The following is a 24,120-nucleotide window of genomic DNA, read 5'->3' on the forward strand; positions in this document are numbered from 1 at the left end:
CTGTTACAGAAAGAGATTGATACTAAAAAAATTGAGGGCTCATTTGGGCTGAACTGCTACACTATCTGTGCAGGCCGGCAAGAGCTCCCCACATTCGTGTAAAGTGACTGACTGACTAACCAATTCAGCCTTGGGGTACCAGCTCATCTAATTAATGGGAATGATAAAAGTCCCAAAAAGATAGACCAAAAGTTATAGTATGTCTCTTGCTCCAGAGGTTGCCCCATAGTCAAAAGCCTCTAACTGGGGTGATTCCTTCCTTCCTTCCTTCCTTCCTTCCTTCCTTCCTTCCTTCCTTCCTTCCTTCCTTCCTTCCTTCCTTCCCTCCCTCCCTCCATCCCTCCCTCCTCCCTTTTCTCCTCCCTTTCCTTCCTTTCTTCTTCCTTCCTTCTTTCCTTCCTTCCCTCCTTCCTCCTCCTCTTTCTTCTCCCCTTCCTTCCTTCCTTCCTTCCTTCCTTCCTTCCTTCCTTCCTTCCTTCCTTCCTTCCCTCCCTCTCTCCTTCCTTCCTTCCTTCCTTCCTTCCCTCCCTCCCTCTCTCCTTCCTTCCTTCCTTTCTTCCCTCATTCCTCCCTTTCCTCCCCTCCTTCTTTCTTTCCTTCCTTTGTTTCTTTTTATCCTGAGACTGCATTTCTCTGTGTAGCCCTGGCTGTCCTAGAATTCACAGTGTAGACCAGTCTGGCCTCGAACTCAGCGATCCTCCTGCCTGTACTTCCCAAGTGCTGGGATTAAATCCACGTGCCACCACCACTAGGGTATAACTAGGGTGATTCTTAAGCCCACAGAGCACTGTTAATTTCTTGTAGACATTATATTTCTCTGTGGGAAATAGTGGCACAGTTTGTTCCCTTCCTAAAGTTACCAGGCAGTAGTAGAGCCACCAGCTGCCAGAGCTCAGCTGCGCTGCCTGTGGCTTCTGCTGCTTTAGGATTGGTCTGAGGGACCTTCGGCATCGTTACAGGGCACGGCTTCCCAGCTGTAAGACAGTTCTTCTGAGTATTCCACAGTCTCACCTTCATTTTGGTTTTCTCCCCCTCTTCCCTGCCTTTCTGCTTTTTTGCTCTACTTCTTCTTTCTCCCTGATTTATTCACTAATCTTTACAAAGCTTACTTTACCCAAAACACTATCTGGAGAGCTGAATTTTGGTGGCACCTCCACTAATAACTGGCACTGAGCTTGAGGATTGTGGGTCCCACTTTGGGCGTCTCTCTTTGACTGTAACATGGAAGCACATTGCAAACACCCATGAAGAGTGGGTTTCATTTTGGTTTTCCTTTTCAATTCAAGGTTGGAATTTTTACTGTCTTGTATAATGTATATTGAAATGCCAAAACTCAAGCAGTATTAGTGCAACCAGAGAGCAAAGTATTTTCATTGGTGAATTTTACCCTGTTTTAATATTCTTTCCTGGTATTGGGAAACTTTTCCTTAAAGGTTTCAGCTACAGTGGATTGTAGGGGGGAAAAATGAAGGAAAATACTCTCTCCTTTTACTTGTCATCTTGCTGAGTGGGCTGGGGATTGGATTCATGGAGTGGGAAGACACCAGTGAATTAGAATTATGCAAAAAAGGACATCTTAACATGGGCATGCTCTTAATTGACAGTTTGAATGTTTTCAAGTCTATGCTTAGTTTGCTGTTTTGGTGTGCATAGCCTGCGTGTTATGATACTTTAACAGAAGACGTGGATTACCAAATTTTGTGAATGTTTGTAAAGGGGAATGCACTATGCATTTACAATGATGTTCTAACTCCTTACTGAAAACACTAAAATGCTCTAAAGTGACTAATTTTACTGTGAGGCTTATATCTATTTTTCAATATTTATAGAAAATTTTATATTGGTTACTTGTAATAGTTTACTATTAATTAAAAACAATACATTTATTTTTGCCAAATCCATTCAGAATTAAATCTTAATATTTTCAGTTATTTACAGAACTTGAAGATAGAGTTTGACAGACTTAAAGTAAATATATAAAATGTAATTTGTAATTTGAAAATGAAAACTTAAAACTACATCTCTCTCTGTCTGTCTCTGTCTCTCTCTCTCTCCATAAAAAGACATATAATCTTTATTATACAAAAAGGTCAGATTTTCTAGTTAATCCTTCTCACTATTAAATTAAACATGGGTTTTATTGAAAAAACTGAAATTTTAAACAACTTATTTTCAATAAAATAGACATGAATAAAACATTATTTACAGATCCTTGTTGAGATAGACAAAGAAACCTTGACAGTTTTATACCAGCAGTAAATGTCTGGGGCAAGATTGAAGAAGCAGGAAAAAGACTTGAGCCATTTATTCAGGTTATACAAGGCTCGAAAGAAAGATTCATTGACTTTTTACATAGATTAACTTCAGCTATGGGTAGAAAAGGATCAGACCCATTAGTTCAAAAGACAGTACTCCAGTCTTTGGCTTTCGAAATTGCCAGTGTTGAATGCAAAGAGTGTTCAGACCATTGAGGACACTATCAGTACCTATTGATGAATATATTAGGAATACGGTTGGTGTTACATCTCATTCTCCTGAGATAAGCTTACGAGAAGAAGCCATCCCTAGAGGTAATAAGAACAGCAAAACTCACAAATGTCCAAATTGTGCTGACCAAAGTCATTTCAAAAGAAATGAGAAAGAAAACCAAGTTGAGTTCACTATCATGTGGCAAAGGCTGACATTGGACTAATGAATGTAAGTCAACAACAGATAAATGGGTAACTCATTATCAAAAATCTCCCAGGGGGGGGCCCTCTTGCAAGCCCCAATACCAAATCGAATTCAAATCAGCTAATTCAGGGCTACAGCAGAATACTCATCAGCAGAACAACTAAACATCACTACTCTAAAAATAGACATTAAAAACCTAGATATCAAAGTCAAAACCACTTCAATAGATTAAAAAAACAAAATAAACAAAACAATAAATATTTTGGCAAACTTCAAGAGATGATCGAAGGCCAAAACTAAAGGTATTTATAAATAATATTGAAATTGAAGGAAAGGTTAATATAGGAGCAGATGTAACCATAATCTATGCAAAATCATGACCTCCAGATTGGCCTCTTCAGGAGATAGATATCCAATATTAAGGAGTAAGAACTTTATCCCAGGCAAAACAAAGTATAAAATCGATTAAATGTATGTGACTAGAAAGCCAAGTAGGAAAATCAAAACCATATGTGGGTGATGTCGCCATGAATTTATGGGGAAGAGATCTGTTACAACAATGGGAGATACAGATTACCACTTGTCCAACTTCAGGGACAAGCCATAAAATAAGACATGTTCCTGATGAAAATAGTTTTTAAAATCTTATCAAGAACAGTCACAGACTGTCCAAATTGTCCATTAACAGGACACAACAAAAGCTGACTCTCCAACTTTGTACAGAAGAGACACTGTTGATAAAACACCAACAGCCATACTACTAAAGTGGTTGACTGACCAACCTGTTTGGATTGAACAATGGCCTAGGACGAAAGAAAAATTACAAGCACTAGAACAGCAAGCCAAGAGCAGCTAGAAGCTCACCATATAGAAGAGTCCACCACACCTTGGAATTCTCTTGTATTTGTCATTAAAAAGAGAATGGTCCCCCTTCTAAGTGGGTTTTCACACTTGGGCCTTGCTTCTTCTTAAGCTTCCTATGGTCTTAGAGTTGTATCATGGGTATTCCAAACTTTTTGACTAATATCCACTTAGCAGTGAGTACATACCATGCATGGCCTTTTAGATCTGGGTGACCTCACTCAGGATGATAGTTTCAAGTCCCATCCATTTGCCTGCAAAATTCATGATGTCCTCAGTTTTAATATCTGAATAGTATTTTATTGTGTAAATGAACCACGTTTTCTGTATCTGTTCCTTGGTTGAGGGACATCTGGGTTCTTTCCAGCTTCTGGCTATGACAAATAAAGCTGCTCTGAACTTAGTGAAGTATCCTAGTGGTATGGTGGAGCATCTTTTGGGTATATTCCCAGGAGTGGTATAGCTGGATCTTAAGGTAGAGCTATTTCCAATTTTCTGATGATCAGCCAGACTGATTTCCAGAGTGGTTGTACCAGTTTGGAATCCCACCAGCAATGGAAGAGTGTTCCTCTTTCTCCACATCCTTGCTGGTGTTACTGTTGCTCGAGTTTTTTTTTATCTTAGCCATTCTGAGTGGTGTCTGGTGGAATCTCAGTTGTGATTTACATTTCCCTGATGACTAAGGATTTAAGTGCTTCTCAGCTATTTGAGATTCCTCTGTTGAGAATTCTCTGATTAGCTCTGCATCCCGTTTTTAAATTAGGCTATTTAGGTTTTCTTGTTGTTGTTTGTTTTGTTTTGTTTGTTTTTTTAATTCTAACTTCTTGAGTTCTTTGTATACTTTGGATATTAGCCTCTATCAGATGTATGGATAGTGAAGATCTTTTCCCCATCTGTAGGTTTCTGTCTTATCTTATTGACAGTATCCTTTGCAGGAGGAAGAGAGAAGGAAGAAACTGGACGGGAGAGGGAAGGAGGGAGGGTAAAAGGATGGGCAAGATCAGGTATGGGAGAAACAGGAGGGATGCCCATAGGACAAGAGAATGAATCAAAATATGCAGCAGTAGGAGTTACAGGACAGGGAGAGCCTCTAGAATGTTTCAGAGTCCTGGGATGTAAGAGGCAAGGGGCTGCCTACCCATCTCCAAAACTTTTAACCCAGAATTGTTCCTGTCTAAAGGAAATGCAGGGACAAAATTGGAGCAGAGATGGAAAGAAAGGCCACCCAGTGACCAGCCCAACTTGGGATCCATCCCATGTGCACACACCAAACCCTGACACTATAACTGAAGCCATATTGTGCTTGCGGATAGGAGCCTGGCATGGCTGTCCTCTGAGAGGCTCTACCAGCCACTGACTGAGACAAATGCAGATACTTATAGCTAATCATTGGATTGAAGTTGGGGACTAATATGTAAGAGTTAAGGGAAGGACTGAAGGAGCTATGCAACCCCTTAAGAGGAACAGCAATGTCAACTAACCCAGACCCCTCATAGCTCCCAAAGATTAAGCCAAAAACCAAGAAGCATACATGGGCTGGTTTGTGGCCTCAGACACATGTGTAGCAGAGTGCCTACAACTTGTCTCTACTTGCCTACAACTACACAAAATCTATATTTACTGTGATATTTTTATTTCAGTAATAGAGAAGTATATTAGTTGATTTTAGAGTAACTTTAGTGATAAGATTAGAATCTAGTTAAATTATTATTAATTTTTTTTTCTTTCACATCCTGTGTTTGCAGAATGCCAGGATTTGCATTCTTCTGCTCATTCCTCGGATGGGAATGTTGCCTACAACTTTGGCTTCTAGAGAGAGACAGCAATGAACTATGACTGCTTAGTAGAACTCCTTGCTGCTCATCTTTGGCTAACAGCCTCCTTTTAGAGAAAAGCCATCGCTTTCGGTTGCAATGTCCTTCTTTATTTTTCTCCACACAGCCCCTTGGTTTTCTGAGGCAACTCTCACTGTATAATTGAGGCTAGCCACACACTTGCCACTCTCCTCCCTCCACCTTCTATATTCCAGAATTACAGGCTGATACCACCTTGTTTCACAAAACCGGGATAAGGTGGCAGTCCTTGGGGGCAGTAACACCGCTCATGAAACAGCTCCTCTCTGTCCCTGGGATGGAACTGTTGCAAAAGAGAAAAGAGATAACTTGGTCTCCTTGCAGAACAAGTCAGAGTGATGGCCGTAATGCTCTCAGTTCAGGCACCTTTCACTTACATCAGTAACAGCATACCGTGGGGCGAAATGGGCAATTTGTAAACTTTTGAGGCCCATAATGAACAGATTATCTGTTTTGCCTGGGAAACAAAAATCTATGTGTGCTTAACAGACATTGCTCAACCTACTAAGGAGTCCAGGTGTGTTACTCAGGCAAGCTCATTCAAACAAGGTAAAGACTGTGTTTTTATGGTGTGTAGTAATACTGAAAAAAAATGAAAGAGCCAGACACGGTGACTATCAATGATAGTGCCTTATAAAGCTACCCATTCATGTAAAAAAAAAATGAGAAAATTCTGGGAAATGTATGGACAAGGTTGTTCAAGGTCAATCCTACAGAGGTTTGAGAAGTGTGACTTAAGGAATGACCTAACATCCCCGCTCCTAACCTCAGACAAATTCTAACCTCTCTCAGCCTGCAGCTCCCTGATATGTAAAACCCAGGTGACTGTGTGTGTAACCTGGGGCTCCTGCAGTTCGTGACCTGAAGATGAGAGAGAATTGAGGAACAAATTAGAGATGTTAATACCTGTTCTCCAAACAAGCTGTGCAAAACTCCCATTTTCTTCCATCTACTAGCCCTGCCTACCCTTTTGGCATTACAACACTGTCATCTGCAAAGTTTACACTTAATACTTAGGCAATTGCAGTTGTGGCTGTTGTTGTTGTTGTTGTTTAACAAAATATCTCGTGGTTTTGGACTGGACCACCCCCACAGCTGTCCTTGAGTACATGCAGTCGTCATGAGCCTCAGGCTAGCCATACCTGGAAACTCTTTCTGCTTCATTTAGAAGCCAGGAGCTGGCTGGAGAAAGCTTTGTCTGTAAAGGGTTGGGAATAGGCAGTAATGAGCAAGAGAGGACCTGTGTACCGTGACATCAGTGCTGAAGTCCCAGTCAAGAGGCAGTTGTGACGGACAGACAGGCTGTACCCATGGTCATCACAGAACCAGTGAAGTCCAGTCTCCCAAGAGTAGGTAACTGTTGGCAGAGATTTCTCAGCCATGACCATCTAAATGTATCCAAAGTGAGATATAAATTGAGAATTCTTAATAGCTTGGGTACATTTATAGTGTTAAAATATGACGTTTTATATCATTCTGAAATACCTGTAGTTCCATTTCTAATACATGGGATTTTATTTTTACATATGTGTATCCTTTGACTCACAGAAGTAAAGTTACGTAATAGCAGCCTGTTATAGAACATCTATTTACTACCTGTGTAGTACTTTCATGTGGGTCAGCCATACTCTGTAACCAGACCTATAATGCAGGTTTATCAATGGATATATTGTTTATTTTTTAACTTGTTGCTATAAAACACCATCAATCTCTTTTTAAATTATTGATTTATTTTATGTAAATTGGTGTTCTGCTTTCATGTGTGAGGGTGTCAAATCCCCCTGGAACTAGAATTACAAGATAGTGGTGAGCTGCCATGTGAGTACTGAAATTGAACCTGGGGTCCCTTGGAAGAGCAGCCAGTGCTCCTAACTGCTGAACCATCCCTCTACTGCCCTACCATTAATTTCTTATCCTATAGAACACTATATCAGCAACCTGAAAGAGGTTTCACTCAGCAAAACTTGGTTATCTTGGCAGTATTGCATTCTAGCTTGGAGACGGGAAGAATCCATTTCTTGACTTCAACCTCAATGGGCTCATGTCTATCCTCTCTTCAGAGTTACCAGTCATTGTCTTCATAGCTGCATGACCTCCGGTTACCTTGTGTCTTCCCCTTGAATATGAGACAACCCTGTGGTTTCATTAGGCCTGCCTGAGTAATTTAGGCTAATCTAGCTCAACCCTGTACCATCTGGTTAGCAGCCTTGACTCTGTCTAAAACATTTTGTTACCATTATATTTACGTAATGGAGACATGGAAACTTGGGGGAAACCAGTATTGTGCCTGAAACACTGTGTTTTGTTGCTGAAGTTCTATAAATAGCACCATAACAATGGCAATGCTCGCATGATTTTCCTTTTACATCAGCCTTTTAATTACATCTCGATTTCTTTAAGTTCAACAGGTGGCCACCTTTTTTTCCCTGTAATTTGAAATATATATTCCTCTGTTTATTTATTCATCGCATATAACCTCCTGTCTTTTTAAATCATGAATAACTATTGGATTGAGAATGACTTAATAATTTGTCTCTGAGTTATTCTACAGACCATAAAATGTTGCACCCTGTTGCTAATTGTAGAGACCTCCCTAAATTGTCTTGATAAAATCTTGGAATGTTTTCTCCCCTAAGCTGAATGAGCAGAGGGCCTTAGGCATTGAAGGCCATCTGTCCAGGTGACACTACTTCCTGCATAACCTAATAAATTCTCCAAGCCTAATAAATTCTGCTAAGCCTGGGCAGTCAGGCTTTTTGTTATTATTTTTTTCCCCACTTGCTAGATGAGTCCGGCAGCATTTCCAAACATTGTGCTGCACAAGGCTAGGAGGGCATAGGGGTGTGAGGATGAAGCAGGAGCAAGCTGACCGTAAGGACCCTAAAATTAGAAGAAAGGGGGTGGCTGATCACTGGTCTGTGCAAACTGCCCCCACCCCGGATCCTGTGCCATGTTTATCCCAAACAAAGCCAGAAGAGAGTTTCTTTACTCCAGGTCTAAACTCTTTCATCTCCACACAAGCAAGGCTGTCATTTCTCTGCCTTTGTTCCAAGAACAAAAAAAAAATTTTTTTTTACGGATTTCAGAAAAATGCAACAGTAACCTTCACAACAGAGCAATGTTACTTTCCCATGGAATTATAATAATTATCTCAGGCTTTAGAATTGGTTATCAGAATAGAAGTAACTGCAAGGAAAAGCATACTGGGTCTTAAGAAAAACTCCTACTCAGAGCCACGAGTACTGGTACATGTCCATATTCTCAACACTGGAGAGGGGGAGGCAGTAGGATTTAGTGCACGTTCTAGGCCAGCCATCAATACATGAGCTTCAGGCTAGCATGGGTTAGTGTGGCTGGGTCAAAATGAGTAAGTAAATAAATCGCCTTGGGTTGGAAGTCATTTGAGGTGAGCATGCTGGATCACACCTGTCCTTCTAGCTCAGGAAGCTGAGAGCAGCAGGGGACTGCTGTATAATCCAAGGCTATGGTGAACTAAGTTAATTCAAAGCCAGCCTAGACCCCAGAGTGAAAACCTTATCTCAAGATGACAAGGAGTTCTAACTAAACGAATAAGCAGCAATCAACCAACCAACCAAACAAACAAGAATCAACTCCTGCTCAGAGTATACTAATTCCTTAGCATACCATTAACTGTGGTAATAGTGGAGGGTGTAGAGAATTCTCCTTCCTTCTATGCTCAATGCCTCTGAAAGAAACCCCGGAGTAAAGTCTACTCAAGGTCTATCTTGCCTGACACTGGGTTCCCAGTGGTGATGTGGGTTTTCTCGGCTTTCATTCTCTAGAAATAGAAATTGAAAATGAAAATACTTCTCATCTAGATAACAAAGAGGTTAAAACAGGGCAGGTAGAAACATGTTGGCGTATCATGTATGTGTCTGTCTGTCTGTGTGTATGTCTGTGTATGTCTCTGTGTATGTGAGTGTGCACATGTGTGTGTGTGTGTGTGTCTGCATGTGAGTCTCTGTGTGTCTCTCCATGTGTATATATCTGTGTTGGAGTGAATCAAGCCCAATTCTAGAGCTTTTCCATTGAAACATCAAAGAACACAGCACTGTCATCATGCCCACACCAAACAGGCAGCCTAATTTACTCTTTAATAATGCATGGGCATGCCAGGCTTCTCTTTTCAGTTCCTTTCCCCGGGAGGGCTGTGCCAGCCCAACTAGTTCCCAGGCTATTAAAATTTGATCCACCTCCTTGCTCTGCTATTTGAGGGGAAAGAGACGTAAAATGGATCCGTAGTAGTTCATCAGTCTTCATTTATTTTCAACTATCTCATTTCAAACAAAACTTCAGAGTGCCTAAGTGTCTAGAACGGTAATGAAGGAAAATAAACCTTGGAGATTTGGGGAATGAGTCCAAGTGGGAGATGAGCTGGGCTCAGGTGTTTCTTGGATGAGTGCTCAGAGGATGGAGGGTGTTAGTGTGAACAATGTTGCCCTTAGCACCCTGGCCAGGACCATGCTGGTTAGCGGGAATCACCAATTATGTGCTTGGGTGGTGAGAGGATTCGAAACTGTCTTCTTGTTCAAATATCATGCCTTCTCTGTTGGCTTGTCGCGTGGGAAGCCTGGTGGTCTCCCCCATCTTTTTACCTTTCATTGTATCTGGTGCCTATTAGACCCTGAAAGTGCATCTTGATAGCATCAGATTGAGACATTTTGCTGTTACTACGTTTACATTGAAATCCGTTTGTATTGTCGTTAATATATCTGTACCTTAGTTGTCATGCTTTACTTCAGAAGACACTAAGCTTGTGCAAAGACAAACACACACGTGTCAGTTCCTCGTGGTTATCTCGTGTTTGCCTTACGTAAAATGAGAGTGGATTGATATCAGTGCTGGAGGCTGATGCTGCCTGAATAGGTGGCATGTTCTAATGTATGAAAGTTTTCTATTTCGTAGAAAAAAAATAAGCAGTATGTACTCATTATAAAAGGTTAGGAGCTGAGAGAAATAAATAAAATAAAAATAAAGAGCGTGCCTAAATAAAAACTAAATGCTATCCATTTTGTTTGTTGCTGTTGTTGCTGTTGTTGTTGCTGCTGTTGTTGTTGCTGTTGTTGTTGTCTTGTTGTTCCTTTCTGAATAGATGAGCTCTACTTTTTTTTGTCTTTTTCACACTACCTTCTTATTCTGCTTTCTCATTCTGTGAGTCTGTGGAGAATCTGAGTCAGGAGTACAATATGCTAAGGTATATAGCTTTGCATAGTCATTTTTTTGAACAAGTCCTAAAATGTTACTTTCATGAAGTATAAATAATTCTCAAGAACTTTGGAGGCCACCACAGCTTAAAATACTTTTTCTTATCCCCTCTTGCTCTGAGCAATGCTTTTCCTGAAGCAAAATGTCATGACCTGCCCTTTTCTCAAACCCTTAAGACTCCTGAGAGGAATTTTAAATAGGCTGTCACCTTTATCCCTCTGGTCTGCTCTAATGAGGCGTTAGATAGACACAAGTTGAAGCTAGAGATGCAATAAATGATGAAGGAAGATATAGTTTCTGTAACCGTTAGGATTAAAATCTCATAAGTTATTTATAGTCATTTTTTTCAAGGTCCTCTTTTGGGAGCTGGGGAGATGGCTCCATTAGTAAAGTGTTGGCCCTGAAAACATGAAGACTGGTTTCTGGTCCCCAGTATCTGTGTTAAAAATTCAGGTACAATGAGGAAACAAGGCTGAGGGATAGGGATGGGTTAGGATGGAGCCAGGCAAATCCTGAAGTTGACGACTCGGCCTAGATTAAGAGTGAGTTTTGGAAGCTGAGAGACCATGCTCCGATGGATGAATAAGGCGGAACATAACTGAACAAGACATCTGGCATCCACTTCTTTTCTCAACATATACACACGTGCACCTACACACATGTCACACACCCACATGAACACATACATAACATGAAACACACAGAGAAGTCTTGTTCTCAGACCAGGAGGATGCCGGGAACATAGGCTGGCCAGTGAGCCCTCAAGGGCTATGACTGAGTTGAGGCAGGAGAGCATAGAGCAGTGGGGGTAGAAAAGCTAAGGCCTTCAGGACACTCGACTTTTCCATCTCATCCTGCTGCCCACGGTTTCTCAATTCCTGCAAACCCTTTGGGTGTTGTTGAGCTACTTTAAAATCAATGTTATTATAATTACTTTTAGATTCAAATTTATTTTAAAAAATATGCCATTATGCACTTTAGAAAGGTAAAGCTTTGTGATCCATGTATCTTGTGTCTATAAAGATAAACATAAAGGAGAAAGGAATTTGTGGTCATGTTAGGCTTTGCCTAAACGTTTAATAAATGCCTGCAAAAGGTGTATCCATTTAAGAAACCATAATGTCAGAGAAAAGGGATGGGCTTTTATCAAAGATACACATGAACTTCTTGAGCAACAAATGCAGGAGAGATGGCTAATATTAATCAGCTGCAAATATTAATGAGTTCATAAGAGGGATTTGAGGGCTGCCTGGAGTTCATGAATTATGAGGACTGGTGGGTAAAGCCTGTCCTTCTGGTTTCTACACTTCAAGTGGACGACTCAGGGGAATAGACTGTGACAGGTACCATGAAATTGTTTTCAGTGACTGAGAAACTCCACATCTTGGGGTCTTTCAAATACATCTTTTTTTCTGAATCCTCTTTTAGCTACTAGCTGCAAACACATAGAGGATTAAGTGGATGCAAGTAGTTGTAGTTTGTGACATGGCTGTGACAAAGACAACAGGCTACAACGTTGAAGATAGTGAAAGAAACATCACCATTGAAGTGGGATGGCAACCTAGTTTTCAAAGCATCTTCAGCCCCTCTTAAAACTTGCTGGTAATACACGTTTCTTGATCCCAAACCTTGAATAAACAAATTAAGAGATGAAGGCAGCAGGTTGGGTGGGTTCCGTGTCTTCTGCAAAACACCATAATTGGGAATATCTGGTGACTGAACAGGAGTCACTGGTGGTGGCAACTGGGAGGAGTGGTTTATGGAGAGGTTTCGAGAGTACAGAGTTGTGTGGCTGGGGACTCCGGTGCTGACCTGATGGGGTGGCTTTGGCTTGGGGACATCTAATCATTAGCTATTGTGTGTGACCCTCTATCCCTGACAATCAGACAAAGAGTGGAAAGAAAGCTGTGAGGTCACAAATCTCCGTGGGATGATACGTGACCAGAAAATAAACAGAGAGTAACGTGGGGAAGGAATGAAGATGGTACCCTTCCTTGTAGTTTATGCTCTGCCACCTCAGGTTCTGAGAGCTGAAGGAAATCAGCCTAGCCTCTGGGTCTGGGGTGATCTGAAAGAATTAACATCCAGCATGTTGTTAGACTAAACAGGAAACTGAAACTTGATAGGCAAAGGGCTGCCCTCTCATCTGACATAACCAGGACTCACCTGTTCCAGTTTACTGGGACATTACATAGACACATCATAAACACATTGTGGGACAGTCACATAGACATGCCATAATCTTATCATGGGACAGTCACATGGACATGCCATAATTATATCATGGGACAGTCACCTGGACATGCCATAATTATATCATAGGACAGTCACATGAACATGCCATAATTATATCATAGTACAGTCACATGGACATGCCATAATTATATCATAGGACAGTTACATGGACACACCACAATCATATTGTTACATGGATTTGCCATAATCATATCTTGGACATGCCATAATCTTATCATGGGACAGTCACATGGACATGCCATAATTATATCATGGGACAGTCACATGGACATGCCATAATTATATCATGGGACAGTCACATGGACATGCCATAATTATATCATAGGACAGTTACATGGATACACCACAATCATATTGTTACATGGATTTGCCATAATCATATCTTGGACATTTTATCTCCCATCACCCCTTAACAGTATGCCCACAAGTTTAACATTGTCACACTTTCCCTCTTGGTTTTATTGAATAAACCACACCCATATTGTATGTGAATTTCAGGCTTTAGTTTCTTTCCAAGTGAGCAAGGCCTGGAATATACCTGAGAAGGGAGCCAGGGCAAGAATCCCCCTGCTTCTCCCTCTTTACCTCTGAGTGTTACAATTTCTCACAGCATGGTCTCGTCTTTGTGCCCTTTGCCTCTCCCAAGAATAGGTGTCTGTTCTTAATACAGCCCACTTTAGTATTTATATTTCATTGAGTTATAGTTAGACTAGGTAATTATAGTACCATACAAATGGAGTTGGAGCAGCCCCCCATAGCCGAATCCACGCAGCTTGACAGTTGGAAGGTGTGAGCCCAAGTGGAGTCCCAAATGTCTAGTGTCCAGTGTCCAGTGCAAGAATGCTTTATGGAAAAAGGGAATAGATTATTCTAGCACACTGGTGAACTGAAGGTCAGATTGGAGAGCAACTGTATTATTAGTGAGAAGTAAAGGAGGATTGGGCTGGTGAGGGTGGTGTGTGCCCTTCCTGTGGTCTACAGAGAAGGAATGTCCAGAGGATCTGCTAAGACAGAGGGACTTCCTGTTGGGAACATCAAGAAATCTTCAAATAGAAGATTCTTGACATTGTCACATTTTCCCTTGGTTTGGCCTGAAGACTAATAAGAGTATTTAAACTTGGAAAATTCTTTATGATGTATTAAATATGGCTCTTAGTTACTTGTTTCAATGGTTAACATGATTTTTGGATTACGACTTGATTACAGGTTATCGTAAAGTATACCTCACTGGCATGTGATCTGATATTGGCACAATCTTAACCAATCTTAACAGTCTTAGCTTCTGGTTTCCTCACTTTTATCTTTGCCTTTGTATCATGCATCTATGTGCTAGCATAGATAGCAAAGATATATAAAACGTCATTTTATATCTTTATTAAAACATTTTTCTTCTGAAATCTGTTGATTTATTTTTCATAGATGTTCCTCCTATTTTATTTCAACAGGAAAATATTTTTCAATTAAGAGGATTCTCTCTCTCTCTCCTCTCTCTCTCTCTCTCTCTCTCTCTCTCTCTCTCTCTCTCTCTCTCTCTCTCTCCCTCCCTCCCTCCCTCTCCCTCTCTCTCTCTCCCTCTCTCTCTCGCTCCCTCTCTCTCCCTCTCCCCCTCCCTCTCCCCCTCCCTCTCTCTCTCTCTCTCTCTCTCTCTCTCTCTCTCTCTCTCTCTCTCTCTCTCTCTCTCTCTCCTCCTGTTGGTATTGATGGTATTAATGGTATTGATGTCTTTGGAGGAGAGAGTTAATTAGTTTTGAGACAGCATCTTATTTTGAAGTCCAGAGTTCTCAAATGCTGAGATTGTCGCCATGACATTTTCAACTGTGACATTAGTACATACCCTCTTACCTATGGCATATAAACATAGACTGATGCTTTGGGAACTAACGAAAGAGCCCCAAAGATGAAACTTGGATGTGAACCTTCTAGGACTGATAATTGATCAGCTATTCTCTAATTAGCTCTTCTCATTGACCAGAGCACATTCCAGTCCAAACGTAGCCCATTCAGTTTGGGAAGCCAGCCAGCACCAATACCAACCAGTAGAAGCTATCTGTAATACGGGGGCAACCAAGTGTGGTGTCATGTTAATGTATTTGTGACAAAATGTTTGCAGTTAAACTTGGACTACTTAAGACAGTCCTCACTGTCTTAAGTAGGAAGAACATGCCAGGAAGAACATGTCCTGTATGCCACTGATGTATGACAGCAATATTCTTATAGGTGTTTTTTTTTTTTTTTTTTTTGGCTAGGAGAGTTTGTTTTTCATTTCGTAAGAAAGGTATTGCTATCATTTTCTGTTCTGTGTCAGAGACTGAAACGCCGAGGGCTAACTTGTTGTGATAGGCTTCACTGTATTCCTTTGTCTCTTCCACCATTCATCCTCATTGACTACAAGCGTCTTGGCTGTTACCTTCTTTTATTTTTTGTTTACAATCATTGAAATTATAATATGGTCACAACATCTCTCCCTTCTTTTCCTCCCTCCAAGCCCTCCCACATGCCCCTCCCAAGTCCCCTTCAGATTCGTGGATCTTTTCTCAGTATTGTCACGGCATCTTCGTGCGTATTTATATATCTGACTAAACAAGCCCTGCTTCAAGTCAAAATGAGAATACCTTTGCTGTTCCTATGTTCTTAAACTAAGGGGGTGGAGAGTTCTTAGACTTTGTCTAAGTTTTAAGTAAAGGCCTAGTCCCTTGAAAATTCAAACGATTGCATAAAGGTTTGGAAGGTAGTAAGCTGAGTGGGAGCCAGACACATAAAACGCTGACAGACATATGTGGAACAAACTCAGACTTTTCAGGAATGTGGCTGCAACTACAGATGATCATATTAAACAAATTAGGCCAGTCTCCTTGAAACAAAATCCTACATGTTCCTGTTCAGTTGTGTTCCTAGGTACATATGTCATGTCATGATATACAGATGATCAAATCACGTGTGTATATGTGACATTAAGTGAATATGTGTAGTGGAATGGCCCAGAAGATCAAAAAGAACTAATGGGGTGGAGTAGAGAAAGGTCAGGGGGCAGCCTGGGAAGTGTTTACCTCGAGGACCCTGCATCCTTGCATGAGACTGTCCTGAGATGACCCAGTATAGTACACAATGAAAGCCCGCCAGCGAGAAGTAAAAATAACCTTTTTAAAGTTGTCTCACATCATAATTCATGAAAACACTAGCATTTACATATATTAAACCTTCAATTACGGCTTATGTTTCTTGCAGAGGAGAGTTGAGTCTTTTTCTTTTTTGTTTCTTTTGTTTTAATTAGCCAGCCAGTCTGCATATGTTTACCTGGTGAGCTGAGGTCATTTGAACCAGTAATTGAGAAAGCTTGCTAGTTGTAAGTTTGTAACTTCTTTTACTAGACTGACTAGACTCCCCTTTGTTCATAGTGTCTCCTTTCCTGACATTAGCGGGTTTCTAGTTCACTGTGGTGGATATGATGCGCTCTTTCCTGTCTCCCCTTTACTCGTCAGCTCCTTTCCTAACATTTATCTTCCTTTTCTCTGCTCCTATGAGCAAGCCTTTCCTTCTTCCTCCTTTGCTCCTTTAGTGTCTCACTGGCATCACTCTGTAGGTACTGGCTGATTTCTTCACTCACCTGCTTGCTTGAGCTCATTGTTCCTTTTTGTCAATTTCTTTTTTTTTAACTTTTTTTTTTTATTACGTATTTTCCTCAATTACATTTCCAATGCTCTCCCAAAAGTCCCCCATACCCCCCCCCCACTTCCCTACCCACCCATTCCCATTTTTGGCCCTGGCGTTCCCCTGTACTGGGAAATATAAAGTTTGTGTGTCCAATGGGCCTCTCTTTCCAGTGATGGCCGACTAGGCCATCTTTTGATACATATGCAGCTAGAGTCAAGAGCTGCGGGGTACTGGTTAGTTCATAATGTTTTTGCACCTACGGGGTTGCATATCTCTTTAGCTCCTTGGGTACTTTCTCTAGCTCCTACATTGGGGGCCCTGTGATCCATCCAATAGCTGACTGTGAGCATCCACTTCTGTGTTTGCTAGGCCCCAGCCTAGTCTCACAAGAGACAGCTATATCTGGGACCTTTCAGCAAAATCTTGCTAGTGTATGCAATGGTGTCAGCAGTTGGAAGCTGATTATGGGATGGATCCCTGGATATGGCAGTCTCTAGATGGTCCATCCTTTCGTCACAGCTCCAAACTTTGTCTCTGTAACTCCTTCCATGGATGTTTTGTTCCCAATTCTAAGAAGGGGCACAGTGTCCCCACTTTGGTCTTCATTCTTCATGAGTTTCATGCATTTAGCAAATTGTATCTTATATCTTGGGTATCCTAAGTTTTGGGCTAATATTCACTTATCAGTGAGTACATACTGTGTGAGTTCCTTTGTGATTGTGTTACCTCACTCAGGATGATGCCCTCCAGGTCCATCCATTTGCCTAGGAATTTCATAAATTCATTCTTTTTAATAGCTGAGTAGTACTCCATTGTGTAAATGTACCACATTTTCTGTATCCATTCCTCTGTTGAGGGGCATCTGGGTTCTTTCCAGTTTCTGGCTATTATAAATAAGGCTGCTATGAACATAGTGGAGCATGTGTCCTTCTTACCGGTTGGAACATCTTCTGGATATATGCCCAGGAGAGGTATTGCTGGATCCTCCGGTAGTACTATGTCCAATTTTCTGAGGAACCGCCAGACTGATTTCCAGAGTGGTTGTACAAGCTTGCAATCCCACCAACAATGGAGGAGTGTTCCTCTTTCTCCACATCCTCGCCAGCATCTGCTGTCACCTGAATTTTTGATCTTAGCCATTCTGACTGGTGTGAGGTGGAATCTCAGGGTTGTTTTGATTTGCATTTCCCTGATGATTAAGGATGTTGAACATTTTTTCAGGTGCTTCTCTGCCATTCGGTATTCCTCAGGTGAGAATTCTTTGTTCAGCTCTGAGCCCCATTTTTTAATGGGGTTATTTGATTTTCTGGAGTCCACCTTCTTGAGTTCTTTATATATATTGGATATTAGTCCCCTATCTGATTTAGGATAGGTAAAGATCCTTTCCCAATCTGTTGGTGGTCTTTTTGTCTTATTGATGGTGTCTTTTGCCTTGCAGAAGCTTTGCAGTTTCATGAGGTTCCATTTGTCAATTCTTGATCTTACTGCACAAGCCATTGCTGTTCTATTCAGGAATTTTTCCCCTGTGCCCATATCTTCAAGGCTTTTCCCCACTTTCTCCTCTACACGTTTCAGTGTCTCTGGTTTTATGTGAAGTTCCTTGATCCACTTAGATTTGACCTTAGTACAAGGAGATAGGAATGGATCAATTTCTGGGTATGGGGGAGTGGGCCGCATCTGCTTAGATTCACTGTGCGCTCAGCCCACAGGAAATATGAAGGTTCTGGATTGAACATCTCTGTCCTCTGTGTGTGTCCATTGCCCCATCTTCATGACCATTCCAGATTGCCTGCTAGAAAATCCCTATGGCCCTTCACAGCAGAACGACCATTAAATTTCATGGAGGCACATTACACATTACAGGAAATTGTTCTTTTCTTTATACCACACTGTAAAATAAAATGATTTGCTTACATTTTTATTCTCTAATACCAACCTGTGAACAGTTTATTCTCTAATATCAACACGTGTGTCTTTAGGGCAGCGGTATACAATCCATAAATAAGTGTTCATCAAATGAAGACTACTATTGACAATATACTGCAATGATTACAACAGAATTCAGATTTTGAATCCCAGGACAGTATCTGATCATGCTGCCCCTAAAGCTCTAATAAGACAATAGTTTTACACCTATGTAACCTTGTATTTTAAGTAAATACAAACAACTTAATGCTACTCTCTTCTGCATCCTGTAAAGTAACTGGTAATTTTGCAAGTTTTACGTAAAAATTTTAAACCTTAAAATAGCCTTGCTTCGCTTCCTGTAGCTCCTTTTTTGGGAGTGATTCTGTCCAGTGTGTCAGTTCTGTTCTCGTTGCTAGAACACGGGAAAGACCCTGGCCAGGAGTAGCCTAGCAGGTACCAAGGCATTTCAGCGTTGCATGGTTGAGTTTTCCTGAACAGTTCTGCCTTGTGAGACGGAGTGCTCATTTTCTGCTGCAGATGACACAAAGATTCTGGGTGTACAAACCTCTCTATCGATGTACGCAGTGGCACTTGAAAATCGTCCTAGCAAAGGCACCGTTCGGATGGAACGGGTCACTTTCACAGATTTATTTTTTTTACCGTCTTATCCTCTGAAAATATGCACCATATTCATGACAGAGGCTATTCCACTGGGGATCTCTCGTTCTGTAACAGCTGTCATCATTCGGAATCTTCAAACTGCTTAAGCACTTGCTACTGTGGTCAGTGAAATCTAGCCTTCGTGTTGCACGGTAGTTTATAAATTTGGATTGCCATTTTTAAAGAGAAAGATAGCATGTCAAGATGCGTGAGCTGTGATGTTGTTAATATTTCATATAAGAACCATCCTCATTATCTTAAAAACTAGTAAACAAGCCATCAATGAATCAGAGATGCATGTTTAAGGCAGTTTTTTATCTTTCAAATATTATATAAGTATTGATTAATATCTCAAAGCTACAGAGTTGTTTTTTGGATTGGTTTTGTTTTTGTTTTGTTTTTGTTTTTTTTTGGTTCTGTTAGGTTTTTTATTTATTTATTTATTTATTGCTATGAAAATAACCAGCTTGTTTTCGCATACTGCTCAAACACCCACTGTCAACGTTGTGTTAATACCTTCTGTCAATACCTTGTAGAGTGCCGCAAAGCTAGGCAAAGCCACAGTTCAGAGTGTGTTCTTGGTGTTCAAATTCTTCCAATAGAAAAGTATTTCATGAGAAAATTGTTGTCTCAGTGAATTCCAGTAAACAAGAAAAATAGATCATGCTGGAGACTTAACCTCCAAGAAAAGCTCAGTCTCCCAGAAACCACCAAACTGTTCTCACGCACATACATCCGTGTCTCCTCTTGTACAAAGCTGTACATCCCGGCACATCCTTCTCCTGCAGCTTCTCTGCAGAGATCCTTCACATTTTCAACAACACCATGGGCCTCTTATATTCAGTCAAGTCACTCCTTCGTCTTAATGAACCTGTTGGCTGCTGCTGTGTTAAGGATGGGACATTTCACCTTGGAAGCACTCAGCCTTCTCTCTGGAATAACTGCCTAAGAATGGTTCCTCCATGTGATCCTATAAAGGGCTTACATGGATTCTTGTAACAATGCTGTTAGTGTAGCTAGCCGTTTTTTTCCAGGTGGCTGCATCTCCCCATGTAATTGACAGTTTCCTTGAATGACTACCCACAACAACCAGTCTGTTCTTTGCTTGCAGGTACTACAGCGCAACCATCCTCCAGATGTCCGGCGTGGAAGATGACAGACTTGCAATATGGCTGGCTTCGATCACAGCATTCACTAATTTCATTTTCACACTAGTGGGAGTCTGGCTCGTCGAGAAAGTGGGTCGCAGGAAGCTTACCTTTGGTAGTTTGGCAGGTAGGTGCCTGGATGTGGAATCCTGCTTTAAAATACCTTCTAATGGCGATGGCGATTCTCTCAAAAGATAACAGTAGTTTCTGAGAGTGATCTATTTTTTGAGCAGAGCAGAACAAACCTAGAATGATGGGCAGAAAGCAAGTAAATAAAAGTAAGAGCCTACAACCAGTTCTGCGGTAAGTGGCTAGAAACAAGACCGTGATGCAGAGGGAGGCACTGTGAGGACACATTTACTGAGCATGTGTTTCTGTCAGCAGTTGGAGAGCTGCTTTGAGAAGCAAAGTTGAAGAACATCGCCACAGTGTTCCCTGCCCTCGCTTAAAAAGCTTGTCCTTTACGATCTTATTGTGCAACACTGTAGTTTTGAATTTGGAATAACAAGGAAGCAAATAATAGAATCTTCCTTTACACAGCAAGAAAAGACTCATTAAAAATATTGAAATGAGCCGGGCGTGGTGGCGCACGCCTTTAATCCCAGCACTCGGGAGGCAGAGGCAGGCGGATTTCTGAGTTCGAGGCCAGCCTGGTCTACAAAGTGAGTGCCAGGACAGCCAGGGCTACACAGAGAAACCCTGTCTCGAAAAACCAAAAAAAAAAAAAAAAATTGAAATGGGCCTAAATTCTAGGGCAAAACCTGATTGGTCAAGGGTGCGTTCATATGCTAGCAAACAAAGAAAACCACAAATGTCTTTTGTATTCCAAGTTGGCCCTTTCACCTGTTGTTTCTCTGTAAAGGGCTCTGTCAAGGGATCCACCTCTAGCATTGCCTTTACACGGTTAGGTCAGGTTTTGCTTTTGTTTTGTTTTTCAAATGTCTCTTTTTGATACTGACACAGGGTCTCCCACTGACACAGGGCCTCCCACTGAACATGGAGATCACAGATTGACTAGAGTAACTGGCAGGAAACACCAGAGATACTGCTTTCTCCACTACTCCAGCCTTAGGATTTTAGACATAAGCTGTCACCTGAGCTTTTACTTGGGCACTGGCAATTGAACTCAGGTCCCCAGGCTTGCACAGAAAGCACTTAATACCATCTCTTAGTGTTGACATGAGCCTGAAGGCTCAGCAAATCCAGTCTCAAACCCAGCCTTACTTGTAAATGTGTTTCTAAGCCTGCTCCCCCAATGGTAATCTATCATTTCAAACTAATGAGTCATTCTAACTCATTGATTGACTATGCCTATATATTCACACAGACACACACACACACACCCCAGTAACACAGTCATGATTTTGGGTTGGACTGGATTCTACATATCTGTAATCCTAGCATTTGATAGGCAAAGATAGGAGAATCATAAATGTAAGGCCTGCCTTGGCCACAAAGTGAGATCAAGGCCTGTGCACACTATATATCAAGGCCCTGTCTCAAAATAATAATAAGATAATTAATTTTAATAGTGTTATAATATACTATAAAATAATACTATGTAATAGTGAATTAGTGTTAATGAATTCGTGCATATATATCAAATTTTATAGGCTCTAGAGCAATAGACTTTATAGAACTGATACGTATTATAAAGGGACTATTTTAGTTTGGTTTCTGTTGTAAGGCTGGAAACCCCAGCAGTGGCTCCCTCATACTGGAGAAGCTGAGAACTTCTCAGTCCAGGAGGATGAATGACTCAGCTCTCTCAATCCAACACTGAAGGCTTAAAAGATGACTGTACAGCCCCTGATTTTCAGCCAGCAGTTGAAGACCAGAGAAGCTGCAGCAGCAACATCAGCACAGTAGATGCCCTCACCAGCAAGGAGATAAGACCGGGAGACCAAAACGGCAGTCTTCTTTTCTTAGACCCTTTATGTCTGCACCATCCCTCCCTCAGCAAACCTACCTAAGAACACCTTGACAGGCCTGCCCGGAGCTGTGTCTCTTTGTGATCCCAGATCCAATCAAGTTGAAAACAATTAACTCATCACAAATAACTTGGATAGCTCTTATAAAAATGTCTTTAAAATTACTGAAGATATGTAATCCTAGATAAAAATTCTAATGCAAAAAAATACGTACTCTCTATTTTAAATAAAAAACATTTTGTAGTTTTCAGATTTTTTTAGTATTTTACTGTCTTGTTTGAGATAATTGAATTTTTTTTGCAAATTTTATAATAATTTATTCTTTCAATGAATAGTGGAAGGGTGCTATCTAAAGAGAGGTATTGGTGCTAAGTCTTAGGAAAATATAAACACTATTTTTTCACCATATATTTTTCAGTGAAATATTCATGAAAATGTCTCTGATAGGCTATATCCCTCAGTATGGACAAGGCTACGTATTTGAATGTGTGGGTCCTTCGACCCTGTCTCAGCCTCTCACAATAAGCTCTTCAGTACCTGCATCTTCCCCTGGAAGAACTCAGGCACATTTATGAGAGCTGGGGACTGGAAAAGAAAAATTACTTCTACTGAGCATTTACTCATGAACCAAACTCTATACCAATTAATTTATGTAACTTACTACATCAGATGTTTCTCAAAATAATATTTATCCAACATATCTTACTTTCTATATAGAGAATATCTTTATTAGGAGAGTGTCACCAAAATTCCAAAATCTACCAGTGGACTTTGTTAAGAGAAATGTTTAAAAAGACAAAACCAGGGTTCCAGACCTTAGCACAACTGACTCCATGACAGAAATACCAATCAGGCTGTAAAACTCAGCCTGTAGACAGTATCACCTGCCAAAACTAAAATGAAGACCTATTCCACCCAAATCCATAGTTCTGAGATGGTATCAGAATGTACGAACCTTGCTTTAGGCTTCTGCGGCTCCAAAGCTGGCTAATTGTTCTTGATAACTGAAGTAGATCAGCCCAGACATGGTTTTTGTAATTAAAAGTTTACTCTGAGAAATGCTCAGGGCTACACTGGAATTCTGAATACCCAGTGTAGTCTCTGGCCAGCTAATAAAGACTTTCTATTGGCTTATACCAATGTCTGAGCAGTCCTGTCTGAATACCCCACAATAGTTCTCTTTAAAAAGTAAGGAACATAGCAAGGCCTTCAGTCCTAAGACTTCATGTATGAGCTTCAAAGGAATCAATGAGTTGACAAAGGTTATAGTATAATACTGTCACTTATCAGTAAGTTCCAACAACGTGGGTGAGTCAGGTAGTTTTCATGATATAACAGAATAAAGCACACTAAAGGGTTCTTCAAGGTAATTTTGAACTAATCCCGTAAACAGAATTATTTAAGAAGCTATGCTCCCTGTGATGTTTATTATGACCCAATGGCTTTCATCCTTGCCTGGGTAGCACAGTCTCCTATGGAGCTCTGGCACCCAGACCCCATCTTCTGAAAGTATGACTCTGAGGTCAGGACACAGCCCAGAATTTCCTCCAACTGAAAGCCGAGATCTACAGATGTTCCTCATTCCTCATGCAATTAAATGGCTTTTAAAGATTTACTTCCTTCAAAATTGGATTAAGATAAAAATCAATGTGGCTTCCAGTGCGGCTGGCCCAAAACCTTTAGCCTTTGGAGTTCTGAGTAGCCCAGATGATGTAGGAGCTCCAGCCATTGGGGTTCGGGGTGTCCCAGATGACGTATGCACTCTAGTTGTTGAGGGGTCACTGTGTCCACTATGATTCAGTCCCTGAATATTTCATGTTGGAAGACTTTTAGAAGCAGATGCATCAGGCACAATGTTGGCTTTCCAGATTCCCCCACTGGGAATAATTACATTGGGCATTGAGATTTGAGAGGCTGGATCAAAAATAGCCAATGTTGCAAAAGCCATTAGTC

General features: G+C 41.0%; 1 protein-coding gene across 1 annotated transcript in view; it reads left to right on the forward strand.

Annotated features, from left to right (window-relative positions):
* Positions 1–24,120, forward strand: part of Slc2a13 (solute carrier family 2 member 13) — a 305,859-nt gene that overhangs the window by 201,281 nt on the left and 80,458 nt on the right. Inside the window, exon 5 of the mRNA XM_021183777.3 lies at positions 20,200–20,363. Coding sequence (XP_021039436.1) covers positions 20,200–20,363 — 164 coding nt within the window. The remainder of the gene's footprint in view (positions 1–20,199; positions 20,364–24,120) is intronic.

The sequence above is a fragment of the Mus caroli genome, unplaced genomic scaffold, assembly GCF_978045245.1.
Source record: "Mus caroli unplaced genomic scaffold, Mus_caroli_1 scaffold_16, whole genome shotgun sequence".
In the NCBI taxonomy this organism is placed as follows: Eukaryota; Metazoa; Chordata; class Mammalia; order Rodentia; family Muridae; genus Mus; species Mus caroli.